This window comes from Salmo trutta, unplaced genomic scaffold (assembly GCF_901001165.1).
Source record: "Salmo trutta unplaced genomic scaffold, fSalTru1.1, whole genome shotgun sequence".
Classification (NCBI taxonomy): Eukaryota; Metazoa; Chordata; class Actinopteri; order Salmoniformes; family Salmonidae; genus Salmo; species Salmo trutta.
In genome coordinates, this window is record NW_021822911.1 from 4,891,508 (window position 1) to 4,916,342 (window position 24,835).

General features: G+C 40.6%; 1 protein-coding gene across 1 annotated transcript in view; it reads left to right on the forward strand.

Annotated features, from left to right (window-relative positions):
* Positions 1–8,537: 8,537 nt before the first annotated feature.
* Positions 8,538–24,835, forward strand: part of LOC115186419 (gastrula zinc finger protein XlCGF71.1-like) — a gene marked incomplete at its 3' end in the record, with an annotated part of 41,945 nt that continues 25,647 nt past the window's right edge. The window contains exon 1 of the mRNA XM_029746054.1: positions 8,538–8,614. Within this exon, the coding sequence (XP_029601914.1) occupies positions 8,538–8,614 (77 nt within the window). The remainder of the gene's footprint in view (positions 8,615–24,835) is intronic.

A 24,835-nucleotide genomic window follows, 5' to 3' on the forward strand; every position in this document is an offset into this window, starting at 1 on the left:
GCGTAGCCATGATACTGTACAACAATTGACGTCTGTAATGAATGTTAAAATTACTTGACAATTGTCTTAAGACAGTCAAGTGAGCAACAATAGTCATATTTAGTCTTGTTTTCACATTAGTAGTAACTAGAAATAAGTCAAATGTGTTGAACTCCTAAGCAGTGTGCTAGGCGACTTTTGTTCTCAAATATAGGCACCTTTCTGTGTTTGCTAAAATTGCGACAAGGGCGATGCACACACAATTTGATTGCAGAAACACCTCCCTGCTAATGCAGAAACTGCTAGTTATGGATGTAGTATATCTGCCTGGAGCAAAAATGGTGAGCAAGTGGCCTAAGCTGTGCCATTAGAGATTCTGGGTTCGAGTCCAAGCTCTGTTGCAGCCGGCCGCGACCGGGAGGCCCATGGGGCGACGCACAATTGGCCCACCGTCGTCCGGGTTAGGGGAGGGTTTGGCCGGCAGGGATATCCTTGTCTCATCGCGCATTAGCGACTCATGTGGCGGGCCCGGGCGCAGTGCACGCTGACCAGGTTGCCAGGTGTACAGTGTTTCCTCCGACACATTGGTGCTGCTGGCTTCCGGGTTGGATAGGCATTGTGTCAAGAAGCATCGCGGCTAGGTTGGGTTGTGTTTCGGAGGACGCATGGCTCTCGACCTTCGCCTCTCCAGAGTCCGTATGGGAGTTGCAGCGATGAGACAAGACTGTAAGTACCAATTGGGGAGAAAAAAGGGGTGAAAAAAATATATATATTTAACAAATGGTGAGCAAAGATTAGTTTTCACAATGTATTCTGAATATTACAGCACTAGATCAGGAGTGCTACTCAAGGAAACTCACATTAAGCTCTGTGTCTATTCACTAATTCACCACCGTGGGGGAAAACTCAGGAGAGTTCTCATAGGCTGACAGCAAATATAGCCTCCATTTACTGGTTGATTATGATTATTATTATCATTTGACACTACTTTGGATTATAATTGTAAGGCTCGTTTGAATGTCCTGATTTAATATAATGTTTGTGTTATTGTCAAATGTACTACTTTATATTTAAAAACGACTTCAACCAGTAAAATGCTCATTGGCTAGTTTTCCATCAGCCTGACAATGAGGTTTTGTCCATTAAGTGTATGCCAAAATGGTCTATAATCTCACCTAACAATAACAAAGACCTACTGTAGGACCCATAACTTCACCTAACAACAACATAGACCTAGGACTATAAATCATTTAATATTTCAGGTGAAACATGGAAACTAAAATGTCTTTGTCATGACATTTCATAACCGGATCACCAGATCATTTTGTGAATAATCCCACTAGGCTACTCTGTAATGTGTTGTCATTCTAAATGTCCCGAATGAAGGAAAATAGCTCTGTGTGTTGTACAATAGCCTATCCATCAAAGAACAGTTCTCTACACATTATGAGCTAAGTATCTCTGTGTCCAAACAGACTAACGAGACCCTACTGTAAATCAAGTAGACAATAACACTTTATAAACATCAATTTGTTAGGGATGTTGGATCCAACGTGGAGCACGGCATAACTGTCTTTACCAGAGTAATGAATGAAGAAGCACTTTGGTTGTTGTTGCATGTTGTGATGTTTGTCATTTGACTGGCATGCAGAAAATGATTTCCTGGATCAGCTGATGATAGTTGAACATGTGACTGTAACTAAACAGCTACAGTATTAAGTATTATGTGTAATTATTGAAGAACCGCATTAATGACAGTATCCATTTGGGTGTTGTCAATAAAGTTAAGGTGACTCTTGGTTAGAACCACTGGATTTAGCAAACTCTGAAATGATTTAGGATTTCTGTGCCCATGAAAACTGTTTTCCCAGCGTAACATAAGGAGACACTAAATACTAAGTAGTTAGAGAGCATTTCAGAGATCTGAATACAAAAAACTGTCCGACAGCAAGATCCAGTATTTAAGTTGAAGTTCATCATATGACAAGCGTAATGTTATTACTATAACTACTGTTCCCTGAAGGAGGGAAACTAGGTACAACATACTATTAAATCCACACCTCGCTGGAAGCCCCGCATTCCACAGGTGATGAGCGTGAGACTCGGATATATTCCTTAAATGATTTAATCCTTAAATTTAATACCTCACTTCACCGACCCAGGAAGTGGAGGAGCCAAACAGGTGTTGTAACTCGTTCATAACTGGCACGCAGATCGGTAGAAATGGTAAGATAAATTGGCACTTCAAACGGAAATGGAAAAAGTTTGCCTATTTTACCGGAAACATCAGGAGCATAACGTCAGAATTAACGAAGGCCAGCAGCAGGTGGGGAATTGGTTATCTTCTTCTGGTTATATTGACCTCTGGCTTCCTCAAGTAATTTGTGTGTGTTAATTATTTAATCAAACGCTTGAAGTATCAGTTCAGTTCAAGTTCTGCACATACAGTTGATTTTATTAAACACACGGGGTGTGTCTATATGAACAAATACACGTCATAAAATTTCAACCAATCAATTGGTAGAAAGAATACAGTAGGTTGTAACTCTCTAGGTCATGCCAGTAGGTTACAGTAGGTTGTAACTCTCTAGGTCATGCCAGTAGGTTACAGTAGGTTGTAACTCTCTAGGTCATGCCAGTAGGTTACAGTAGGTTGTAACTCTCTAGGTCATGCCAGTAGGTTACAGTAGGTTGTATCTCTCTAGGTCATGCCAGTATGTTACAGTAGGTTGTAACTCTCTAGGTCATGCCAGTAGGCTACAGTAGGTTGTATCTCTCTAGGTCATGCCAGTAGGCTACAGTAGGTTGTATCTCTCTAGGTCATGCCAGTAGGTTACAGTAGGTTGTATCTCTCCAGGTCATGCCAGTAGGTTACAGTAGGTTGTAACTCTCTAGGTCATGCCAGTAGGTTACAGTAGGTTGCATCTCTCTAGGTCATGCCAGTAGGTTACAGTAGGTTGTATCTCTCCAGGTCATGCCAGTAGGTTACAGTAGGTTGTAACTCTCTAGGTCATGCCAGTAGGTTACAGTAGGTTGTAACTCTCTAGGTCATGCCAGTAGGTTACAGTAGGTTGTATCTCTAGGTCATGCCAGTAGGCTACAGTAGGTTGTATCTCTCTAGGTCATGCCAGTAGGCTACAGTAGGTTGTAACTCTCTAGGTCATGCCAGTAGGTTACAGTAGGTTGTAACTCTCTAGGTCATGCCAGTAGGTTACAGTAGGTTGTAACTCTCTAGGTCATGCCAGTAGGCTACAGTAGGTTGTATCTCTCTAGGTCATACCAGTAGGCTACAGTAGGTTGTATCTCTCTAGGTCATGCCAGTAGGTTACAGTAGGTTGTAACTCTCTAGGTCATGCCAGTAGGCTACAGTAGGTTGTAACTCTCTAGGTCATGCCAGTAGGCTACAGTAGGTTGTATCTCTCTAGGTCATGCCAGTAGGCTACAGTAGGTTGTAACTCTCTAGGTCATGCCAGTAGGTTACAGTAGGTTGTAACTCTCCAGGTCATGCCAGTAGGTTACAGAAGGTTGTATCTCTCCAGGTCATGCCAGTAGGTTACAGTAGGTTGTAACTCTCTAGGTCATGCCAGTAGGGTACAGTAGGTTGTATCTCTCCAGGTCATGCCAGTAGGTTACAGTAGGTTGTAACTCTCTAGGTCATGCCAGTAGGCTACAGTAGGTTGTATCTCTCTAGGTCATGCCAGTAGGTTGTAACTCTCTAGGTCATGCCAGTAGGTTACAGTAGGTTGTATCTCTCTAGGTCATGCCAGTAGGTTACAGTAGGTTGTATCTCTCTAGGTCATGCCAGTAGGTTACAGTAGGTTGTAACTCTCTAGGTCATGCCAGTAGGTTGTATCTCTCTAGGTCATGCCAGTAGGTTGTAACTCTCTAGGTCATGCCAGTAGGTTAGGGTAGGTTGTAACTCTCTAGGTCATGCCAGTAGGTTACAGTAGGTTTTATCTCTCTAGGTCATGCCAGTAGGCTACAGTAGGTTGTATCTCTCTAGGTCATGCCAGTAGGTTACAGTAGGTTGTATCTCTCTAGGTCATGCCAGTAGGTTGTAACTCTCTAGGTCATGCCAGTAGGTTACAGTAGGTTGTATCTCTCTAGGTCATGCCAGTAGGTTACAGTAGGTTTTATCTCTCTAGGTCATGCCAGTAGGCTACAGTAGGTTGTATCTCTCTAGGTCATGCCAGTAGGTTGTAACTCTCTAGGTCATGCCAGTAGGTTACAGTAGGTTGTAACTCTCTAGGTCATGCCAGTAGGTTACAGTAGGTTGTATCTCTCTAGGTCATGCCAGTAGGCTACAGTAGGTTGTATCTCTCTAGGTCATGCCAGTAGGTTGTATCTCTCTAGGTCATGCCAGTAGGTTACAGTAGGTTGTATCTCTCTAGGTCATGCCAGTAGGTTACAGTAGGTTGTATCTCTCTAGGTCATGTCAGTAGGTTGTAACTCTCTAGGTCATGCCAGTAGGTTACAGTAGGTTGTATCTCTCTAGGTCATGCCAGTAGGCTACAGTAGGTTGTATCTCTCTAGGTCATGCCAGTAGATTGTATCTCTCTAGGTCATGCCAGTAGGTTACAGTAGGTTGTAACTCTCTAGGTCATGCCAGTAGGTTACAGTAGGTTTTATCTCTCTAGGTCATGCCAGTAGGTTGTATCTCTCTAGGTCACGCCAGTAGGTTACAGTAGGTTGTAACTCTCTAGGTCATGCCAGTAGGCTACAGTAGGTTGTAACTCTCTAGGTCATGCCAGTAGGCTACAGTAGGTTGTAACTCTCTAGGTCATGCCAGTAGGTACAGTAGGTTGTATCCAAGTGGAAACAATTGTAGTATAGCAGTATAGTATAGCTTAGCATCTCTCTCCATTGAATACAGGCGGTTGACGACAACAACCCTCATAGAATATAAACAATAGATTACAATAATAAGATAAATGCTCTCTTAGGTTTTGAAGATTTAGTTTGCCAAGTTCACCCTCCCAGGGAGTAACCGTGAGAGCCCCGTGTCTGTACGGGCCCTGCAGGAGTCCCAATGCCTGTGGCCTCAGCGGGTGTTGGATTGGCCTGGCCCCCAGGGGGATGGGGACATGCCTGGCTCTACAGTCTGCATGCCCAAACTACGGCCTGCTTTCCCAGACCAGAGTCCCCTTTCAATGAAGTAAGATACCTGTCTGTCTGTTCCGCTGGGATAATTGGACCCGTGTGGCTCAGTTGGTAGAGCATGGTGTTTGCAACGCCAGGGTTGTGGGTTCGATTCCCACGGGGGACCAGTACAAAAAATGAAATGTATGCATTCACTACTGTAAGTCGCTCTGGATAAGAGCGTCTGCTAAATGACTAAAATGTAATGTAAATGTAAGATGTATCCACCAATCCAAAGACAGGATAGGTGGGAGATAGACAACCCACAGTGCAGCTTTGTGGACAACGACTCCCCTTGTTAGGGCGGAGAGACATCTTGTCAGTATATCCATAATCTTTGGTGTAGCCAACCCAACTCTCACATGGCTCTATTGGGGGTCACGGTGTGTAGTAAAACATCACTACATTAAAATCACCACATGCCGTGACCCCCAGTCTGCGGTCAGCAGATAGACCCTCCTCAAATATATATGTTAAGTCACTTTTTGGAAACGGAACGGAGAAAACAAGGGGTAGCTTGTTCTCTACGTCGTCTGATTCTAGACATATCAGTCATCATCCCAGGACCCTCCGTTGAAGAGGTATTGACGAGCCAACTCCGAATATCCAAAGTTAAAAACTAATTGAAGGCGGTACTTACTGGTGTTACTCAGATCTCCTGTCTCCTCCTCTTCATCTTCCAATGTGACAGTAATCTCTCCTTCCTTCTTCACTCCAAAAACAGCATCATCCTCTTCTTCCTCTTGTTTAACTGAAACGTCTTTCTCTTCTTCTTTCACTGTAACAGCCTCACCCTCTACTTGTTGTTTTACTGTAACATCCTCTTCTTCCTTCTCCTCTTTCACGACAATGTTCAGCCCCAGAGCTTCTTTCTCCGTCCAGCAGACCCCCTCTTCTTTAACAGGAGGTGAGTAGTTTAGGGAGCTCATGTTCGGGGATGTTAGCTAGCTAGCTATCATTAGCGACCAGGCTAATGCTAACTTAACCAGCCAGCTACTATAGCTGACTAATAAACAATAACGTAATATTAAATTAAATAGGTTAACAAGTAGATACGACAGAAGTGTGTCTAAAACACAGTAGCTAATATAGACCGAAAGCGTATAAATAGCTTGAATGTTTCGGCTATGTTGGCTAGCAAGCTACCGAGGTGGTTGACGAGCTGTTTATGAAGAACCGTCCACTAGATTATACGTCACGCTGCAGCATCGTCTGAAAGACGCACATCGCCGTCTGCTGACTGGAGGGAAACGCAGTTAAGATTGTTTTTTTTGTTGCACACAAATGTATTTTTCATTCCTTTCATGAAATAATAATATTATATTGAGACGTTCAAATAGAGCACTGCATATTTTAAGTGACAATTTAAAACATACTATCATTCACATCTGTATTTAAGGCAGTTTCATATTCATTAATTAATTTGGTCACTGCGCTCAATGCAATGGCACTTACAAATGTAGATCCTTCAAACACCCCCAAACAGGGAAACAGATCCCAATCACAGGTGTTATCAGGTGCACCACTAAGGCAGTTATTTATCTTTTAATTTGTCCTTGTGGTAAAATCTTTTTGGAAGCGAACCCCTTGATTTCGTCCCTACATTATATCGGCATCGAACACGTCACCCTCCCTAGGAGAGGGGGTGACCTCGACAATGTATTGTTAAAAACAAGAGGCTGCCTGGATCTTTAATTTAAAGACCTTTGCTCCCGTCGGTCTCAACGTAGCCATTATTGTAATATTGCTATTCATTGTAAATGTTTATAGGTCTATGTATCCATTATTGTAATATTGCTATTCATTGTAAATGTTTGTAGGTCTATGTAGCCATTATTGGAATATTGCTATTCATTGTAAATGTTTGGAGGTCTATGTATCCATTATTGTAATATTGCTATTCATTGTAAATGTTTGGAGGTCTATGTATCCGTTATTGTAATATTGCTATTCATTGTAAATGTTTGGAGGTCTATGTATCCGTTATTGTAATATTGCTATTCATTGTAAATGTTTGGAGGTCTATGTATCCGTTATTGTAATATTGCTATTCATTGTAAATGTTTGGAGGTCTAGGTAGCCAAATTGTATCTATGATCGTATGCTATCCATTTATGTTTTCATATGTTCTATTTCTATCTGTAAATTAACCAATGATATCAGGCCACACTCAGACATGATTACAGACACCTGTGTGTGTCCTTTGACACAAGATAAACCAGTTACCTGCAGTGTTTGTCATTGTACCCTGATGAAGACAGCTTGTCTGTATAAACTAGTGACCCACAGTGTTTGTCATTATACCCTGATGAAGACAGCTTGTCTGTATAAACCAGTTACCTGCAGTGTTTGTCATTATACCCTGATGAAGACAGCTTGTCTGTATAAACTAGTGACCCACAGTGTTTGTCATTATACCCTGATGAAGACAGCTTGTCTGTATAAACCAGTTACCTGCAGTGTTTGTCATTATACCCTGATGAAGACAGCTTGTCTGTATAAACTAGTGACCCACAGTGTTTGTCATTGTACCCTGATGAAGACAGCTTGTCTGTATAAACTAGTGACCCACAGTGTTTGTCATTATACCCTGATGAAGACAGCTTGTCTGTATAAACTAGTGACCCACAGTGTTTGTCATTATACCCTGATGAAGACAGCTTGTCTGTGGAAACGTTGGTTATTAGGTTATTAAATTATTGCATCTGAGCTCCTAGAGTGTGAGGTTCTCCTTTTCTTTTTCAGGCCACCGGGGTCTGACAACTTGGATGGAAAATTACTGAGGATAATAGAGGACGACATTGCCACTCCTATTTGCCATATGTTCAATATAAGCCTACTAGAAAGTGCAAAAACCCTACCTTGTCACAACACAACTGATTGGCTCAAATGCATTAAGGAAAGAAATTTCACAAATTAACTTTTAATTATTCATTTTTCTGTGACAAATGGTGAATTAGTTATTGATTTATACCACTTTTAAATGGAATTTTATAGATGATGTATTTCTATAAAATCAAAACTGGAATTTTTATTCAAAACAAAGGTTGTAAAAGTATGCTAGACATTTATATAATAAATCATACCTAGTTTAATGTTTCTGTGACAATCAATGAATTAGTTATTGATTTTTACAATTTTAATTATTTTGGCCAATGTCTGAATTTAAATCCAACTTTACCTCGGTCAGAACTTTCATTGTCTAGGTCTCATTTTTAGCCATCTTACTCATTGTTAAAGCCAGGACATTGTGATTAGGAAACTATGAGAACCACACAAAGTCCAGGGGGTGATCACGCTCTACCACTAAGTGTCAGTTTAGTTGGCCCACGTAAGACAGTCTCGTGTTACAATTGTATGTTTTAGTAGCATGAATTGTTCCTGTTCACACCGAGGTGAAGAGCGGAATAATTGAAGGAATGAATCCGAGCCTGACGCTCATCATCTGTGGAAGGCGGGACTTCCAGTCAGGCGCGGATTTCATTGGCCTTTTCAGGTGTGATTTTAGATCCTTCAACTGAAGTCGCGACTCCCCACAGTATGTTGTACCAAAGTTGACTGACCCTTAAGGGAACTACGCTGCCATAAATACAAGGAAAGTCAAGTAGTGTTTCATTTAAAAAATATATATACACAAATCCGGCAAGGCACCAACTCTGAGAAGGGTTTAAAACAAAGGTTTCAAACAATTCATAAATGTTATGGAACGTAGGTATGTTTCGCCTTTAATGTAATGGCATTGAAAACAATGAAAAAAGGCGAATAGCTGTGTTTGAATACCCATACTAACATACTGTATACTACATACATAATGAGTATATACTACATACTATTAGTTAATTGTAGTATACTGTAGCTACATACTTAATGAGTATATACTACATACTATTAGATAATTGTAGTAAACTGTAGCTACATACTTAATGAGTATATACTACATACTATTAGTTAATTGTAGTAAACTGTAACTACATACTTAATGAGTATATACTACATACTATTAGTTAATTGTAGTATACTGTAACTACATACTTAATGAGTATATACTACATACTATTAGTTAATTGTAGTAAACTGTAGCTACATACTTAATGAGTATATACTACATACTATTAGTTAATTGTAGTAAACTGTAACCGAACCGTTTCCTTTCAGTTGAGGCTCTTCTCCTGTCTACCGGAAGTTTATGCTGTTGCTATGCAACCTCTTGCTAGCTAGTTAGCATAACACATTACTAGTTAGACATTTTACGACTTCAGGTGTGTTTTTAAATTCAATCTTGAATACCAGAGTACTTCATAAATTCAGACCGTTGTCAGGTTGTCCGTTTGTAAATTCAGCCCGTTTCGCTCTCGGAGCCACTGGCCGCTCCGGCCGAGGAGTTGGGTTGATTTGACCGTTCTGACCTTAGCTTGCTAGCTACTTCCAGACACAAATGAGACTCTGACCATTTTACTCCCCTAGCAGAGCTGGTTAGGCAGTTTTCATGTTATCCAGAGTGACTGTAACTGTGCTGCTGGTAAACATTTAATTACAATTTTTACCTACGTTTACTGACACCTGGACATATTCAACGGGTGTTGAGTGCTAGTAAATTCATTATTCTGCTCTCTGGTACTCAGACGAGAGTGCTCTGAAATCTGAGTAGATAGCCAGAGCGAATTTATGAAAGCACCCAAATGTCCATTGAGAACGCACACGACTATACCATTTAGCTAAGCTAAGGATGACGGGTATGTCATGACGTTGCCCTCTTTGAGTACAGGGATTACAGTTGACACCCTCCCCCTTGCACCATCCCCCAACCTACCTCCCCCACCCAGGCCCTGTGTGAAGGGGTGGTAAAATTCTAGAGGAGAATCTCTTGCCACATGGCCCAGTTGAGACACAGAGGGGTTTCATAGAGAGACACAGGAAATTCTTCCAACTCACAGAATTGGGGAACCGAACAACATTTATGTTCTGGAGAAGGTATAAAAGATTGGTGAAGAATCCAGCTACGAACTGGTCCGCTTGGTACAATTTTGTGATAGTCAGAAGAGACAATATTACCATAATACTGTTTATATAATAGCCTCAGCTATGGGACTTGCATCTAAATGGTTGTATAAAATGTATTAATAAGGATAAAGCTATTTGTAATACATTGAGATGCCATGTACTGATGTTAATGTGATAGAATGTATTTCTGTACCAGATTAAATCAGTCATCGGCACGCCCCCAGGGACACAGACAGGACCAGGCGTCATGTGACAAGCCTGTTCTATGTTCACGTATAAAACCCCACCCTGATTTACTTTCTTTAGACCAGCTTACCTCAGAAGAGAGAGCCAAGGTTTGACCCCCAATTCCTCTACTGAAAGTTAACTATACCACATCGTTAAACTTTTAGACTATCGAGACCGACAGAATAAGAACAAGTCTTTGATATTAATTATTAGTCTGCAGCTAAGTAAAATATATAATTGAACGCGAAGACCAACGAAACATCCATTCTATAACGACATTAATGAATGTCGCTTTGAAAGATCCATTCTAACCGAGAGAGAGAACTCTCCAACAGAACGACTCTCCAACAAGGATCCCGACGACACACTGAGCGTAAATATATATTGATTGCAATTCTTCCCGAATGAGTGAGCGTTCATGTGCAAAGGATTAGCATATCAATTGTTAATATTAATTAACTCTGTGTGCCTCCTCAGCTGCCCTTTTATGACCCTTTGTTTAACAAGACACCAGCCATGCCTGTTTAGCCCACAAGGGCACATTACTCTACCAATTCTTTGTGACGATAATTACTGTTTGTATGCTTTCTGTGAATTACTTAGTTTAGTAAATAAATGATTTTAAGACAATTGATGTATGGATGACTTTAGTAAAGGCTGGATTCGTGCAGATACAACAATTTACGACGTTTGGAATGAGACTGGACGCGAGGTAAAATACACCATTTAAACCAGAAGATAATCGGCCTATACTATAATATAATATATCAAATCAAATGTATTTATATAGCCCTTCGTACATCAGCTGATATCTCAAAGTGCTGTACAGAAACCCAGCCTAAAACCCCAAACAGCAAGCAATGCATGTGAAAGAAGCACGGTGGCTAGGAAAAACTCCCTAGGAAAAACTCCCTAGAAAGTATATAATGTTATAATATAGGAAAGTTATATTAGGAAAATTATAACTTTGTAATCTGAATATTTTCCTTGGTGCCCCGATCTCCTAGTTAATTACAATTAAACGATTAATCAGTTTAATCGCGTGATAATAATTACAGGGAGTTATTGGACAAACATGTCTTCGGTTTAATTGTACCCCAAAGACACGACAGGTACAATCAAGTCAATAAACGTTGGGTAGTTAGTTAGATAGAATATAGTTAATATACTGGCAAGTTTGATGTATAAGTAGCCAACTAACGTCAGGTAGCTAGTTAAAACCTCACTGGGGTAGGGGGCAGTATTTTTACGTCCGGATGACAAGCGTGCCCGTAGTAAACTGCCTGCTACTCAGGCCCAGAAGGTAGGATATGCATATTATTAGTAGATTTTCTAAAACTGTTTGAATGATGTCTGTGAGTATAACGGGGGACCAGTACGGGGAAAAAAAATGTATGAAATGAAATGTATGCATTCACTACTGTAAGTCGCTCTGGATAAGAGCGTCTGCTAAATGACTAAAATGTAAATGTAAAATGTATAACAGAACATATGGCAGGCAAAAACCAGAGAAAAAATCCAACAAGGAAGTGTGGAAATCTGAGGTTTGTAGTTTTTCAAGTGATTGCCTATCTATTATACAGTGTCTGTGGGGTCATTTTGCACTTCCTAAGGCTTCCACTAGATGTCAACAGTCTTTAGAACGTTGTTTCATGCTTCTACTGTGAATGGGGAGAGAATAAGAGGTCTTGGAATCAGATGACTGAGAAAATGACATGAGCTCAGTGGCACGCTCCAGTGAGAGTTAGCTGTGTTCCTTTTCCTTTATGAAGACAAAGGAATCGTCCGGTTGGAATATTATGGAAGATTTATGATAAAAACATCCTAAAGATTGATTCTATACATCGTTTGACATGTTTCTATGAACTGTAATATAACTTTTTTGATTTTTCGTCTGAACTTACTGCGCAAGCACAGTGCATTTGGATTACTCGACTGAACGCGCGAACAAAAAGGAGGTATTTGGACATAAAAATGGACTTTATCGAAACAAATTAACATTTATTGTGGAACTGGGATTCCTGGGAGTGCATTCCGATGAAGATCATCAATGCTATTTCTGAGTTTTGTTGACTCCACAAAATGGCAGGTTTGGTTTGGTGACTGTGCGCTGTACTCAGATTATTGCAAAGTGTGCTTTCGCTGTGAAGCTTTTTTGAAATCTGACACAGCGGTTGCATTAAGGAGAAGTGTATCTATAATTCTTTGAATAACAGTTGTATATTTTATCAACGTTTATGATGAGTATTTCTGTAAATTGATGTGCTCATTCACTGGAAGCTTTGGGAGGCAAAACATTTCTGAACATTACACGCCAATGTAAAATGGGGGTTTTGGATATAAATGTGAACTTTATCGAGCAAAACATACATGTATTGTGTAACATGAAGTCCTATGAGTGCCATCTGATGAAGATCATCAAAGGTTAGTGATTCAGTTTAGCTGTATTTCTGGTTTTTGTGACGCCTCCCCTTGCTTGGAAAATGGCTGTGTGGTTTTTCTTGTCTAGGTGCTGTCCTAACATAATCTAATGCTATGCTTTCGCCGTAAAGCCTTTTTGAAATCGGACACTGTGGTTGGATTAATGAGAAGTTTATCTTTAAAATGGTGTATAATACATGTATGCTTGAGAAATTTGAATTATGAGATTTTTGTTGTTTTGAATTTGGCGCCCTGCTATTTCAATGGCTGTTGGCGATGTGAGACGGTAGCGTCCCACCTACCCCAGAGAAGTTAACATGTCGGTACATACTGCTGTAATAACATGCAAGCAAATTGTCAGCCAAAACATCGTGTACGGTAACTTACTTGAAAAGTAATTACTTTATTACATTGCTTAACATGTTCTTAACATTTGTCATAATTAGTTAAAGCAATTAATTTGTTTGGGCTCTCAGACTTTGGCTGCATATTTTCCGCCATTTTCTTCAAGTCTGAAAATGATGTGAAGCCACGCCCATTTCCTGAAGAATTGCATTATGGGCCCTAAAGTACTGCGTGTATACGTCATATTTTGGCGAATTTAGTACGACATCCGGGAACTTTTGGCATACTAACTACATCAACGACATCATCGATAAGAGACATTACTGTGCAGCCGTATTCATCGACCTGGCCAAGGCTTTCGACTCTGTCAATCACCACATTCTTATTATAGCAGAATCAACAGCCTTGGTTTCTCAAATGATTGCCTCGCCTGGTTTACCAACTACTTCACTGATAGAGTTCAGTGTGTCAAATCGGAGGGCCTGTTGTCCAGACCTCTGGCAGTCTCTATGGGGGTGCCACAGGGTTCAATTCTCGGGCCGACTCTCTTCTCTGTATACATCAATGATGTTGCTCTTGCTGCTGGTGATTCTCTGATCCACCTCTACGCAAACGACACCATTCTGTATACTTCTGGCCCCTCTTTGGACACTGTGTTAACTAACCTCCAAACGAGCTTCAATGCCATACAACTCTCCTTCCGTTGTCTCCAACTGCTCTTAAACGCAGGTAAAACTAAATGCATGCTCTTCAATCGATCACTGCCCGCACCTGCTCGCCAGTCCAGCATCACTACTCTGGACGGCTCTGACTTAGAATAGGTGGACCACTACAAATACCTGGGTGTCTGGTTAGACTGTAAACTCTCCTTCCAGACTCACATTAAGCATCTCCAATCCAAAATTAAATCTAGAATCGGCTTCCTATATCGCAACAAAGCATTCTTCACTCATGCTGCCAAACACACCCTCGTAAAACTGACCATCCTACCGATCCTCGACTTTGGTGATGTCATCTCTAAAATAGCCTCCAACACTCTACTCAACAAACTGGATGCAGTCTATCACAGTGCCATCCGTTTTGTCACCAAAGTCCAATACACTACCCACCATTGCGACCTGTACGCTCTCGTTGGTTGGCCCTCGCTTCATACTCGTCGCCAAACCCACTGGCTACAGGTTATCTACAAGTCTCTGCTAGATAAAGCCCCGCCTTATCTCAGCTCACTGGTCACCATAGCAGCACCCACTCGTAGCATGCGCTCCAGCAGGTATATCTCACTGGTCACCCCCAAAGCCAATTCCTCCTTTGGTCGTCTTTCCTTCCAGTTCTCTGCTGCCAATGACTGGAACGAATTGCAAAAACCTCTGAAGCTGGAGACTCACATCTCCCTGCCTAGCTTTAAGCACCAGCTGTCAGAGCAGCTCACAGATCACTGCACCTGTACATAGCCCATCTGTAAACAGCCCATCTATCTACCTACCTCATCCCCATACTGTTTATTTATTTATCTTGCTCCTTTGCACCCCAGTATCTCTACTTGCACATTCATCTTCTGCACATCTACCATTCCAGTGTTTAATTGCTATATTGTAATTACTTCACCACCATGGCCTATTTATTGTCTTAACTTACCTCATTTGCACTGACTGTATATAGACTTTTTGTTTTCTTTTGTTCTACTGTATTATTGACTGTATCTTTTGTTTATTCCATGTGTTGTTGTATGTGTCGAATTGCTACGCTTTATCTTGGTCAGGTCGCAGTTGCAAATGAGAACTTGTTCTCAACTAGCCTACCTGGTTAAATAAAGGTGAAATAAAAATCATACTATGACCAATAAGCATACTATATACTCAATTCACGTCACAAATAGTATGGTTAGTATGAGTATTCTAACACAGCTAATGACTTATCAACAGCTCTAACAATTTGACCCCCACAGGAAATCTACACTGGCAGTTATAGAAAGACCCATTTACTATATAACCATTGATTCTTGAAGAATATAACTTATAAACACCTCAAATATTTCAACTGTATTACCCCATCAGAAACCAAAACATAAGCTCATAAAACGCCACTGTTTGTCAACAAGCACTGTATAGCCTTGAAATCTTGTTTAAAACTATCATTTTGACCTTATGGATGGCCAGTGCTTGTATTTATAGTGTAGTCAATTCAGGGGGTTGCCCTGAGCTGGACTCAAACCTGGGTCCAGCAACTGTCAAGCCAACACCTTATAACTGTTACACCAAGACGCCTGAACTTCTTAACGAGGTCGATAGGTGTTGGGTTACGGTTTCTACAATAGCTTTCTCTATGCATTTGAGTGGTTACACTTCTCCTTCCCCCATCCCTCAGCTGTTTACCAAACCAAGTCTCTGGGCTGACAATTTTTTGCTATTTAAATCCTAGGTTACCCCTATAAAATAGCCGCACATCTATCAACCAATCTGCAGTTCAAACAATAACAAAGCTGTCATTCCACCACTAGTTTGGTTATAAGATGATGATGGGGCTGGAGAAATGTAACTACTCTCAAATTCATAGACAGACCTACGGATGCAAGCACTGACCATCCATGATATCAACATTATAGTTTTAACCATGTTGAGGCTATACAGTGTTTGTTTATCATTTACATTGTTTCTAAACATTGGAGTAAAAAATGCTTATTTGTAGTTCTGATGGGGTAAACAATTGAACTAAGCTCATGAGGCATGTGTTATATTTTTCAAGAATCAATGGCTATAAATAAATTATTTAAAAAGTCTAAATATGGATGTAGCTATTGCATATTTCCCCTTTAACACCACACATCAGTTCAACAACTGCAGAGTTTGTGCCTCTGTTTTTAAGACAGTACTTACTAGTGTTAATCAGGGCCCGGTCATCGTTAGAACCATTGGACGCCTTAAGATGCGTTTGGGAAACCGAGCCCAGACATCCCGTTTCATCCTCTTCATCCTCTTCTTCCTCCAATGTGACAGCAATCTCCTCCTCCTCCTCTTTCACTCCATAAACAGCATCCTCCTCTTGCTCTTCCGCCTCTCCTTTTACTGTAACATCCTCCTCCTCTTTCACTCTGAACGCGTCTTCCTCTTCTTTCACTGTAACGTCTTTCTCTTCTTCTTTCACTGTAACAGCCTCACCCTCTACTTGTTTTTGTATTGTGACATCCTCTTCCTCGTCTTTCACGACAACGTTCAGCCACAGACCATCTTTCTCCGTCCAGCAGACCTCTTCTTTAGCAGGAGGAGAGTAGCTCAGTGAGCTCATGTTCGGGAATGCTAGCTAGCTATGCTATGCTAATACTAACTTAACCAGCCCGCTGGATGAATAATAACAACAACACCGTAAATATGATATTAAAACGGATAACTAACTAGACGACAGAAGTGGGTTTAAAACACAGTGGCTAATATACACTAAAGCGTCTAAAGAGCTTTATTGGTTCGGCTATTTTGTCTAGCAAGCTACCGAGGTAGCTGAATAACTGTTGTTGCTGTTGAAAGAAGCGTTCCGTCCACTACATTATACGTCACACCAACAGCATCGCCTTAAAGCCCCACATGATGTATTGTTACACCATGTAGGAGCAGTATAGACCTAGTCTGTTCATTATATACATCTACATGATGTATTGTTACACCATGAAGGAGCAGTATAGACCTAGTCTGTTCATTATATACATCTACATGATGTATTGTTACACCATGTAGGATCAGTATAGACCTAGTCTGTTCATTATATACATCTACATGATGTATTGTTACACCATGTAGGAGCAGTATAGACCTAGTCTGTTCATTATATACATCTACATGATGTATTGTTACACCATGTAGGAGCAGTATAGACCTAGTCTGTTCATTATATACATCTACATGATGTATTGTTACACCATGTAGGAGCAGTATAGACCTAGTCTGTTCATTATATACATCTACATGATGTATTGTTACACCATGTAGGAGCAGTATAGACCTAGTCTGTTCATTATATACATCTACATGATGTATTGTTACACCATGTAGGAGCAGTATAGACCTAGTCTGTTCATTATATACATCTACATGATGTATTGTTACACCATGTAGGAGCAGTATAGACCTAGTCTGTTCATTATATACATCTACATGATGTATTGTTACACCACGTAGGAGCAGTATAGACCTAGTCTGTTCATTATATACATCTACATGATGTATTGTTACACCACGTAGGAGCAGTATAGACCTAGTCTGTTCATTATATACATCTACATGATGTATTGTTACACCACGTAGGAGCAGTATAGACCTAGTCTGTTCATTATATACATGTACATGATGTATTGTTACACCACGTAGGAGCAGTATAGACCTAGTCTGTTCATTATATACATCTACATGATGTATTGTTACACCACGTAGGAGCAGTATAGACCTAGTCTGTTCATTATATACATCTACATGATGTATTGTTACACCACGTAGGAGCAGTATAGACCTAGTCTGTTCATTATATACATCTACATGATGTATTGTTACACCACGTAGGAGCAGTATAGACCTAGTCTGTTCATTATATACATCTACATGATGTATTGTTACACCACGTAGGAGCAGTATAGACCTAGTCTGTTCATTATATACATCTACATGATGTATTGTTACACCATGTAGGAGCAGTATAGACCTAGTCTGTTCATTATATACATCTACATGATGTATTGTCACACCATGTAGGAGCAGTATAGACCTAGTCTGTTCATTATATACATGTACATGATGTATTGTTACACCATGTAGGAGCAGTATAGACCTAGTCTGTTCATTATATACATCTACATGATGTATTGTTAGTCCATGTAGGAGCAGTATAGACCGATAGTAGAAGGCTACTTATTTAGATGTTGTTTGACTGAATGAAACTGCCTTAAATGTGCTGTAGTAAACATTTTTTATTCTCACTAATCAATCACCACATCCCTGTCTTTGTATGTCTCAATATAATAGTATTATTTAATTAAATCCATGTAAAATAATCTTTGTCTGAAAATAAAATGTGATCCTCAACTGCGTTTCCCTCCAGTCAGCAGACGGCGATGTGCGTCTTTCAGGCGATGCTGCAGCGTGACGTATAATCTAGTGGACGGTTCTTCATAAACAGCTCGTCAACCACCTCGGTAGCTTGCTAGCCAACATAGCCGAAACATTCAAGCTGTTTATACGCTTTCTGTCTATATTACCTACTGTGTTTTAGACACACTTCTGTCGTATCTACTTGTTAACCTATTTAATTTAATATTACGTTATTTTGTATTAGTCAGCTATAGTAGCTGGTTGGTTAAGTTAGCATTAGCCTAGTCGCTAATGATAGCTAGCTAGCTAACATCCCCGAACATGAGCTCCCTAAACTACTCCCCTCCTGTTAAAGAAGAGGAGGTCTGCTGGACGGAGAAAGAAGCTCTGGGGCTGAACATTGTCGTGAAAGAGGAGAAGGAAGAGGAGGATGTTACAGTAAAACAAGAAGTAGAGGCTGAGGCTGTTACAGTGAAAGAAGAAGAGAAAGACGTTTCAGTGAAAGAAGAGGAAGACTCGTTCAGAGTGAAAGAGGAGGAGGATGTTACTGTGAAAGAAGAAGAGGAGGAGGCAGTTTTTGAAGTGAAAGAGGAGGAGGATGTTACTGTGAAAGAGGAAGAGGAGGATGCAGTTTTTGAAGTGAAAGAGGAGGAGGAGACAGGTCAGATTAACACCAGTAAATAATAATATTTAATAACGGGGCTCAAACCCTGCAGTTGTTGAACTGATGAACACAAACGTGGTTTTAAAGCAGCAATGGTTTTTGTTTTGCACACATTTTAAAATGAAAAATCAGAGTCTGGTGTAATTCTGTTACTGTGGAATTGCCCAGCTCCTAACTATACTCAACAAAACATATAAACGCAACATGCAACAACTTCAAAGATTTTACTGAGTTACAGTTCATAGAAGCCAATTGAAATATATTCATTAGGCCCTAATTGATGGATTTCACGACTGGGCAGGTTCTGCTGCCATATGCCCACCCACTGGGGCACAAGACCCAGCCAATCAGAATTAGGTTTTCCACACAAAAGGGTTTTATTACAGACAGAAATACACCTCCGCACCCCCCTCCCACAGACGATCCCGCATGAAACATGGGACCAACACTTTCCATGTTGCGTTTATATTTTTGTTCAGTATATAAACTTAGGAACACATGTCAACGTAGAGCCCTGAACTATAATAATAAGGCAGCAGTTTATCTGTCAGGACAGTGTGGTGTGTAGTGATCAGCAGTTTATCTGGCAGGACAGTGTGGTGTGTAGTGATCAGCAGTTTATCTGGCAGGACAGTGTGGTGTGTAGTGATCAGCAGTTTATCTGGCAGGACAGTGTGGTGTGTAGTGATCAGCAGTTTATCTGGCAGGACAGTGTGGTGTGTAGTGATCAGTTTATCTGTCAGGACAGTGTGGTGTGTAGTGATCAGCAGTTTATCTGGCAGGACAGTGTGGTGTGTAGTGATCAGCAGTTTATCTGGCAGGACAGTGTGGTGTGTAGTGATCAGCAGTTTATCTGGCAGGACAGTGTGGTGTGTAGTGATCAGCAGTTTATCTGTCAGGACAGTGTGGTGTGTAGTGATCAGCAGTTTATCTGGCAGGACAGTGTGGTGTGTAGTGATCAGCAGTTTATCTGTCAGGACAGTGTGGTGTGTAGTGATCAGTTTATCTGTCAGGACAGTGTGGTGTGTAGTGATCAGCAGTTTATCTGTCAGGACAGTGTGGTGTGTAGTGATCAGCAGTTTATCTGGCAGGACAGTGTGGTGTGTAGTGATCAGCAGTTTATCTGGCAGGACAGTGTGGTGTGTAGTGATCAGCAGTTTATCTGGCAGGACAGTGTGGTGTGTATTGATCAGCAGTTTATCTGGCAGGACAGTGTGGTGTGTAGTGATCAGCAGTTTATCTGGCAGGACAGTGTGGTGTGTAGTGATCAGCAGTTTATCTGGCAGGACAGTGTGGTGTGTAGTGATCAGCAGTTTATCTGGCAGGACAGTGTGGTGTGTAGTGATCAGCAGTTTATCTGGCAGGACAGTGTGGTGTGTAGTGAGCAGCAGTTTATCTGTCAGGACAGTGTGGTGTGTAGTGATCAGCAGTTTATCTGGCAGGACAGTGTGGTGTGTAGTGAGCAGCAGTTTATCTGTCAGGACAGTGTGGTGTGTAGTGATCAGCAGTTTATCTGGCAGGACAGTGTGGTGTGTAGTGATCAGCAGTTTATCTGGCAGGACAGTGTGGTGTGTAGTGATCAGCAGTTTATCTGGCAGGACAGTGTGGTGTGTAGTGATCCGCAGTTTATCTGGCAGGACAGTGTGGTGTGTAGTGATCAGCAGTTTATCTGGCAGGACAGTGTGTAGTGATCAGCAGTTTATCTGGCAGGACAGTGTGGTGTGTAGTGATCAGTTTATCTGGCAGGACAGTGTGGTGTGTAGTGATCAGTTTATCTGGCAAGACAGTGTGGTGTGATGTGTTGTGTTATGGAGGCACTTTGTTGATTCTTGATGTTCACGTGTACAACTGTTCATCATTACTATTGTATCTAAATGAATTATTTTAACACATTGGTTAAAAGACTCTTGTCACAAAAATGTAAATTACATTGAGCAATATACCACATTACTTCTTACTTACATTCCTTGTGTTACAAACACTACCAAGCTGCTCATTAGTTTCTTGTAGTTGTGATTTTTGGTGTAATCAGTCATGGCAAAAAAGATTTTGGCTGGTAAAAAATCAGTGGCTGGTATATTCTATCATCTGTCTGCTACAGTGGCTGGTATATTCTATCATCAGCCTGTTACAGTGGCTGGTATATTCTATCATCTGCCTGCTACAGTGGCTGGTATATTCTATCATCTGCCTGTTACAGTGGCTGGTATATTCTATCATCTGCCTGCTACAGTGGCTGGTATATTCTATCATCTGCCTGCTACAGTGGCTGGTATATTCTATCATCTGCCTGTTACAGTGGCTGGTATATTCTATCATCTGCCTGCTACAGTGGCTGGTATATTCTATCATCTGCCTGCTACAGTGGCTGGTATATTCTATCATCTGCCTGCTACAGTGGCTGGTATATTCTATCATCTGCCTGTTACAGTTGGTGGTATATTCTATCATCAGCCTGCTACAGTGGCTGGTATATTCTATCATCTGCCTGCTACAGTGGCTGGTGGACCAAAATCAAAGTAAAACAAGACATTTGTCAAAGTTTGTAAAAACATTTAAATATTCACTACATTGACTATCTGACTTTGACGTTCATACAGGAGAGAGACGGGACTATCAAGGATCCTCTGGGGAGCCTCAACAACATCATGAAGCTGACAAGTCAGAGAAGAGTCTCTCCAGATCAGAACACCTCAAGAAACACCAGAGACCCACAGGAAAGAAACCTCACTGCTGCTCTGACTGTGGGAAACGTTTCAAGTCTTCATCAGAATTGAAAAAACACCAGCGAGTACACACAGGAGAGAAACCTTATAGCTGTAATCAATGTGGGAAGAGTTTTACTCAGTCAAGCCACCTGGTATCACACCAGAGAACACACACAGGAGAGAAGCCTTATAGCTGTGATCAGTGTGGCAAGAGGTTTACTCAGTCAAGTAGCCTGGTATCACACCAGAGAACACACACAGGAGAGCAGCCATATAGCTGTGATCAGTGTGGCAAGGGTTTTACTCTGTCAACCAACCTGGTATCACACCAGAGAACACACACAGGACATCAGCCATATAGCTGTGATGTATGTGCGGATAGTTTTACTACATCAAGCCAGCTGGTAGTACACCAGCGAGTACACACAGGAGAGAAACCTTATAGCTGTAATCAGTGTGGGAAGAGTTTTACTCAGTCAAACAGCCTGAAATCACACCAGAGAACACACACAGGAGAGAAACCTTATAGCTGTGATCAATGTGACAAGAGATACTCTCATTCAAATGGTCTGAGTAAACATCATAAAATACATGCAGGAGATCCACAGAGTGTAGAATGACCTCCAACACCAGACCTGGGTAGTAGATCACAGAGTGTAGAATGATCTCCAACACCAGACCTGGGTAGTAGAACACAGAGTGTGGAATGATCTCCAACACCAGACCTGGGTAATAGAACACAGAGTGTAGAATGATCTCCAACACCAGACCTGGGTAATAGAACACAGAGTGTGGAATGATCTCCAACACCAGACCTGGGTAGTAGAACACAGAGTGTAGAATGATCTCCAACACCAGACCTGGGTAATAGAACAAAGAGTGTGGAATGATCTCCAACACCAGACCTGGGTAGTAGAACGCAGAGTATAGAATGATCTCCAACACCAGACCTGGGTAGTAGAACACAGAGTGTAGAATGATCTCCAACACCAGACCTGGTTAGTAGAACACAGAGTGTAGAATGATCTCCAACACCAGACCTGGGTAGTAGAACACAGAGTGTAGAATGATCTCCAACACCAGACCTGGGTAGTAGAACACAGAGTGTGGAATGATCTCCAACACCAGACCTGGGTAGTAGAACACAGAGTGTAGAATGATCTCCAACACCAGACCTGGGTAGTAGAACACAGAGTGTAGAATGATCTCCAACACCAGACCTGGGTAGTAGAACACAGAGTGTAGAATGATCTCCAACACCAGACCTGGGTAGTAGAACACAGAGTGTAGAATGATCTCCAACACCAGACCTGGGTAGTAGAACACAGAGCGTAGAATGACCTCCAACACCAGACCTGGGTAGTAGAACACAGAGTGTAGAATGACCTCCAACACCAGACCTGGGTAGTAGAACACAGAGTGTAGAATGATCTCCAACACCAGACCTGGGTAGTAGAACACAGAGTGTAGAATGATCTCCAACACCAGACCTGGGTAGTAGAACACAGAGTGTAGAATGATCTCCAACACCAGACCTGGGTAGTAGAACACAGAGTTTAGAATGACCTCCAACACCAGACCTGGGTAGTAGAACACAGAGTGTAGAATGACCTCCAACACCAGACCTGGGTAGTAGAACACAGAGTGTGGAATGATCTCCAACACCAGACCTGGGTAGTAGAACACAGAGTGTAGAATGATCTCCAACACCAGACCTGGGTAGTAGAACACAGAGTGTGGAATGATCTCCAACACCAGACCTGGGTAGTAGAACACAGAGTATAGAATGATCTCCAACACCAGACCTGGGTAGTAGAACACAGAGTGTAGAATGATCTCCAACACCAGACCTATATACATCAAATCACATTGTATTTGTCACATATACTTGTTTAGCAGATGTTATTGCGGGTGTAGCAAAATGCTTGTGTTTTTAGCTCCAACAGTCCAGTAATATCTAACAAGTAATATCTAACAATACACACAATCTAAAGGAATGGAATTAAGAATATATAAATATTTGGATGAGTGATTTCAGAGCGGCATAGAGTAAGATACAGCAGAATAGAATACAGTATATACATATGAGATGAGTAATACATAGACTAAGATACAGTAGAATAGGATAGAATACAGTATATACATATGAGATGAGTAATACATAGACAGATACAGTAGATAGTATAGAATACAGTATATACATATGAGATGAGTAATACATAGACAGATACAGTAGAATAGAATACAGTATATACATATGAGATGAGTAATACATAGACAGATACAGTAGATAGTATAGCATACAGTATATACATATGAGATGAGTAATACATAGACTAAGATACAGTAGAATAGTATAGAATACAGTATATACATATGAGATGAGTAATACATAGACAGATACAGTAGAATAGGATAGAATACAGTATATACATATGAGATGTGTAATACATAGACAGATACAGTAGAATAGGATAGAATACAGTATATACATATGAGATGAGTAATACATAGACAGATACAGTAGAATAGGATAGAATACAGTATATACATATGAGATGAGTAATACATAGACTAAGATACAGTAGAATAGGATACAGTATATACATATGAGATGAGTAATACATAGACAGATACAGTAGATAGTATAGAATACAGTATATACATATGAGATGAGTAATACATAGACAGATACAGTAGAATAGTATAGAATACAGTATATACATATGAGATGAGTAATACATAGACAGATACAGTAGAATAGTATAGAATACAGTATATACATATGAGATCAGTAATACATAGACAGATACAGTAGTATAGAATACAGTATATACATATGAGATGAGTAATACATAGACAGATACAGTAGATAGTATAGAATACAGTATATACATATGAGATGAGTAATACATAGACTAAGATACAGTAGAATAGGATAGAATACAGTATATACATATGAGATGAGTAATACATAGACAGATACAGTAGAATAGTATAGAATACAGTATATACATATGAGATGAGTAATACATAGACAGATACAGTAGTATAGTATAGAATACAGTATATACATATGAGATGAGTAATACATAGACAGATACAGTAGAATAGAATACAGTATATACATATGAGATGAGTAATACATAGACTAAGATACAGTAGAATAGTATAGAATACAGTATATACATATGAGATGAGTAATACATAGACAGAAACAGTAGAATAGTATAGAATACAGTATATACATATGAGATGAGTAATACATAGACAGATACAGT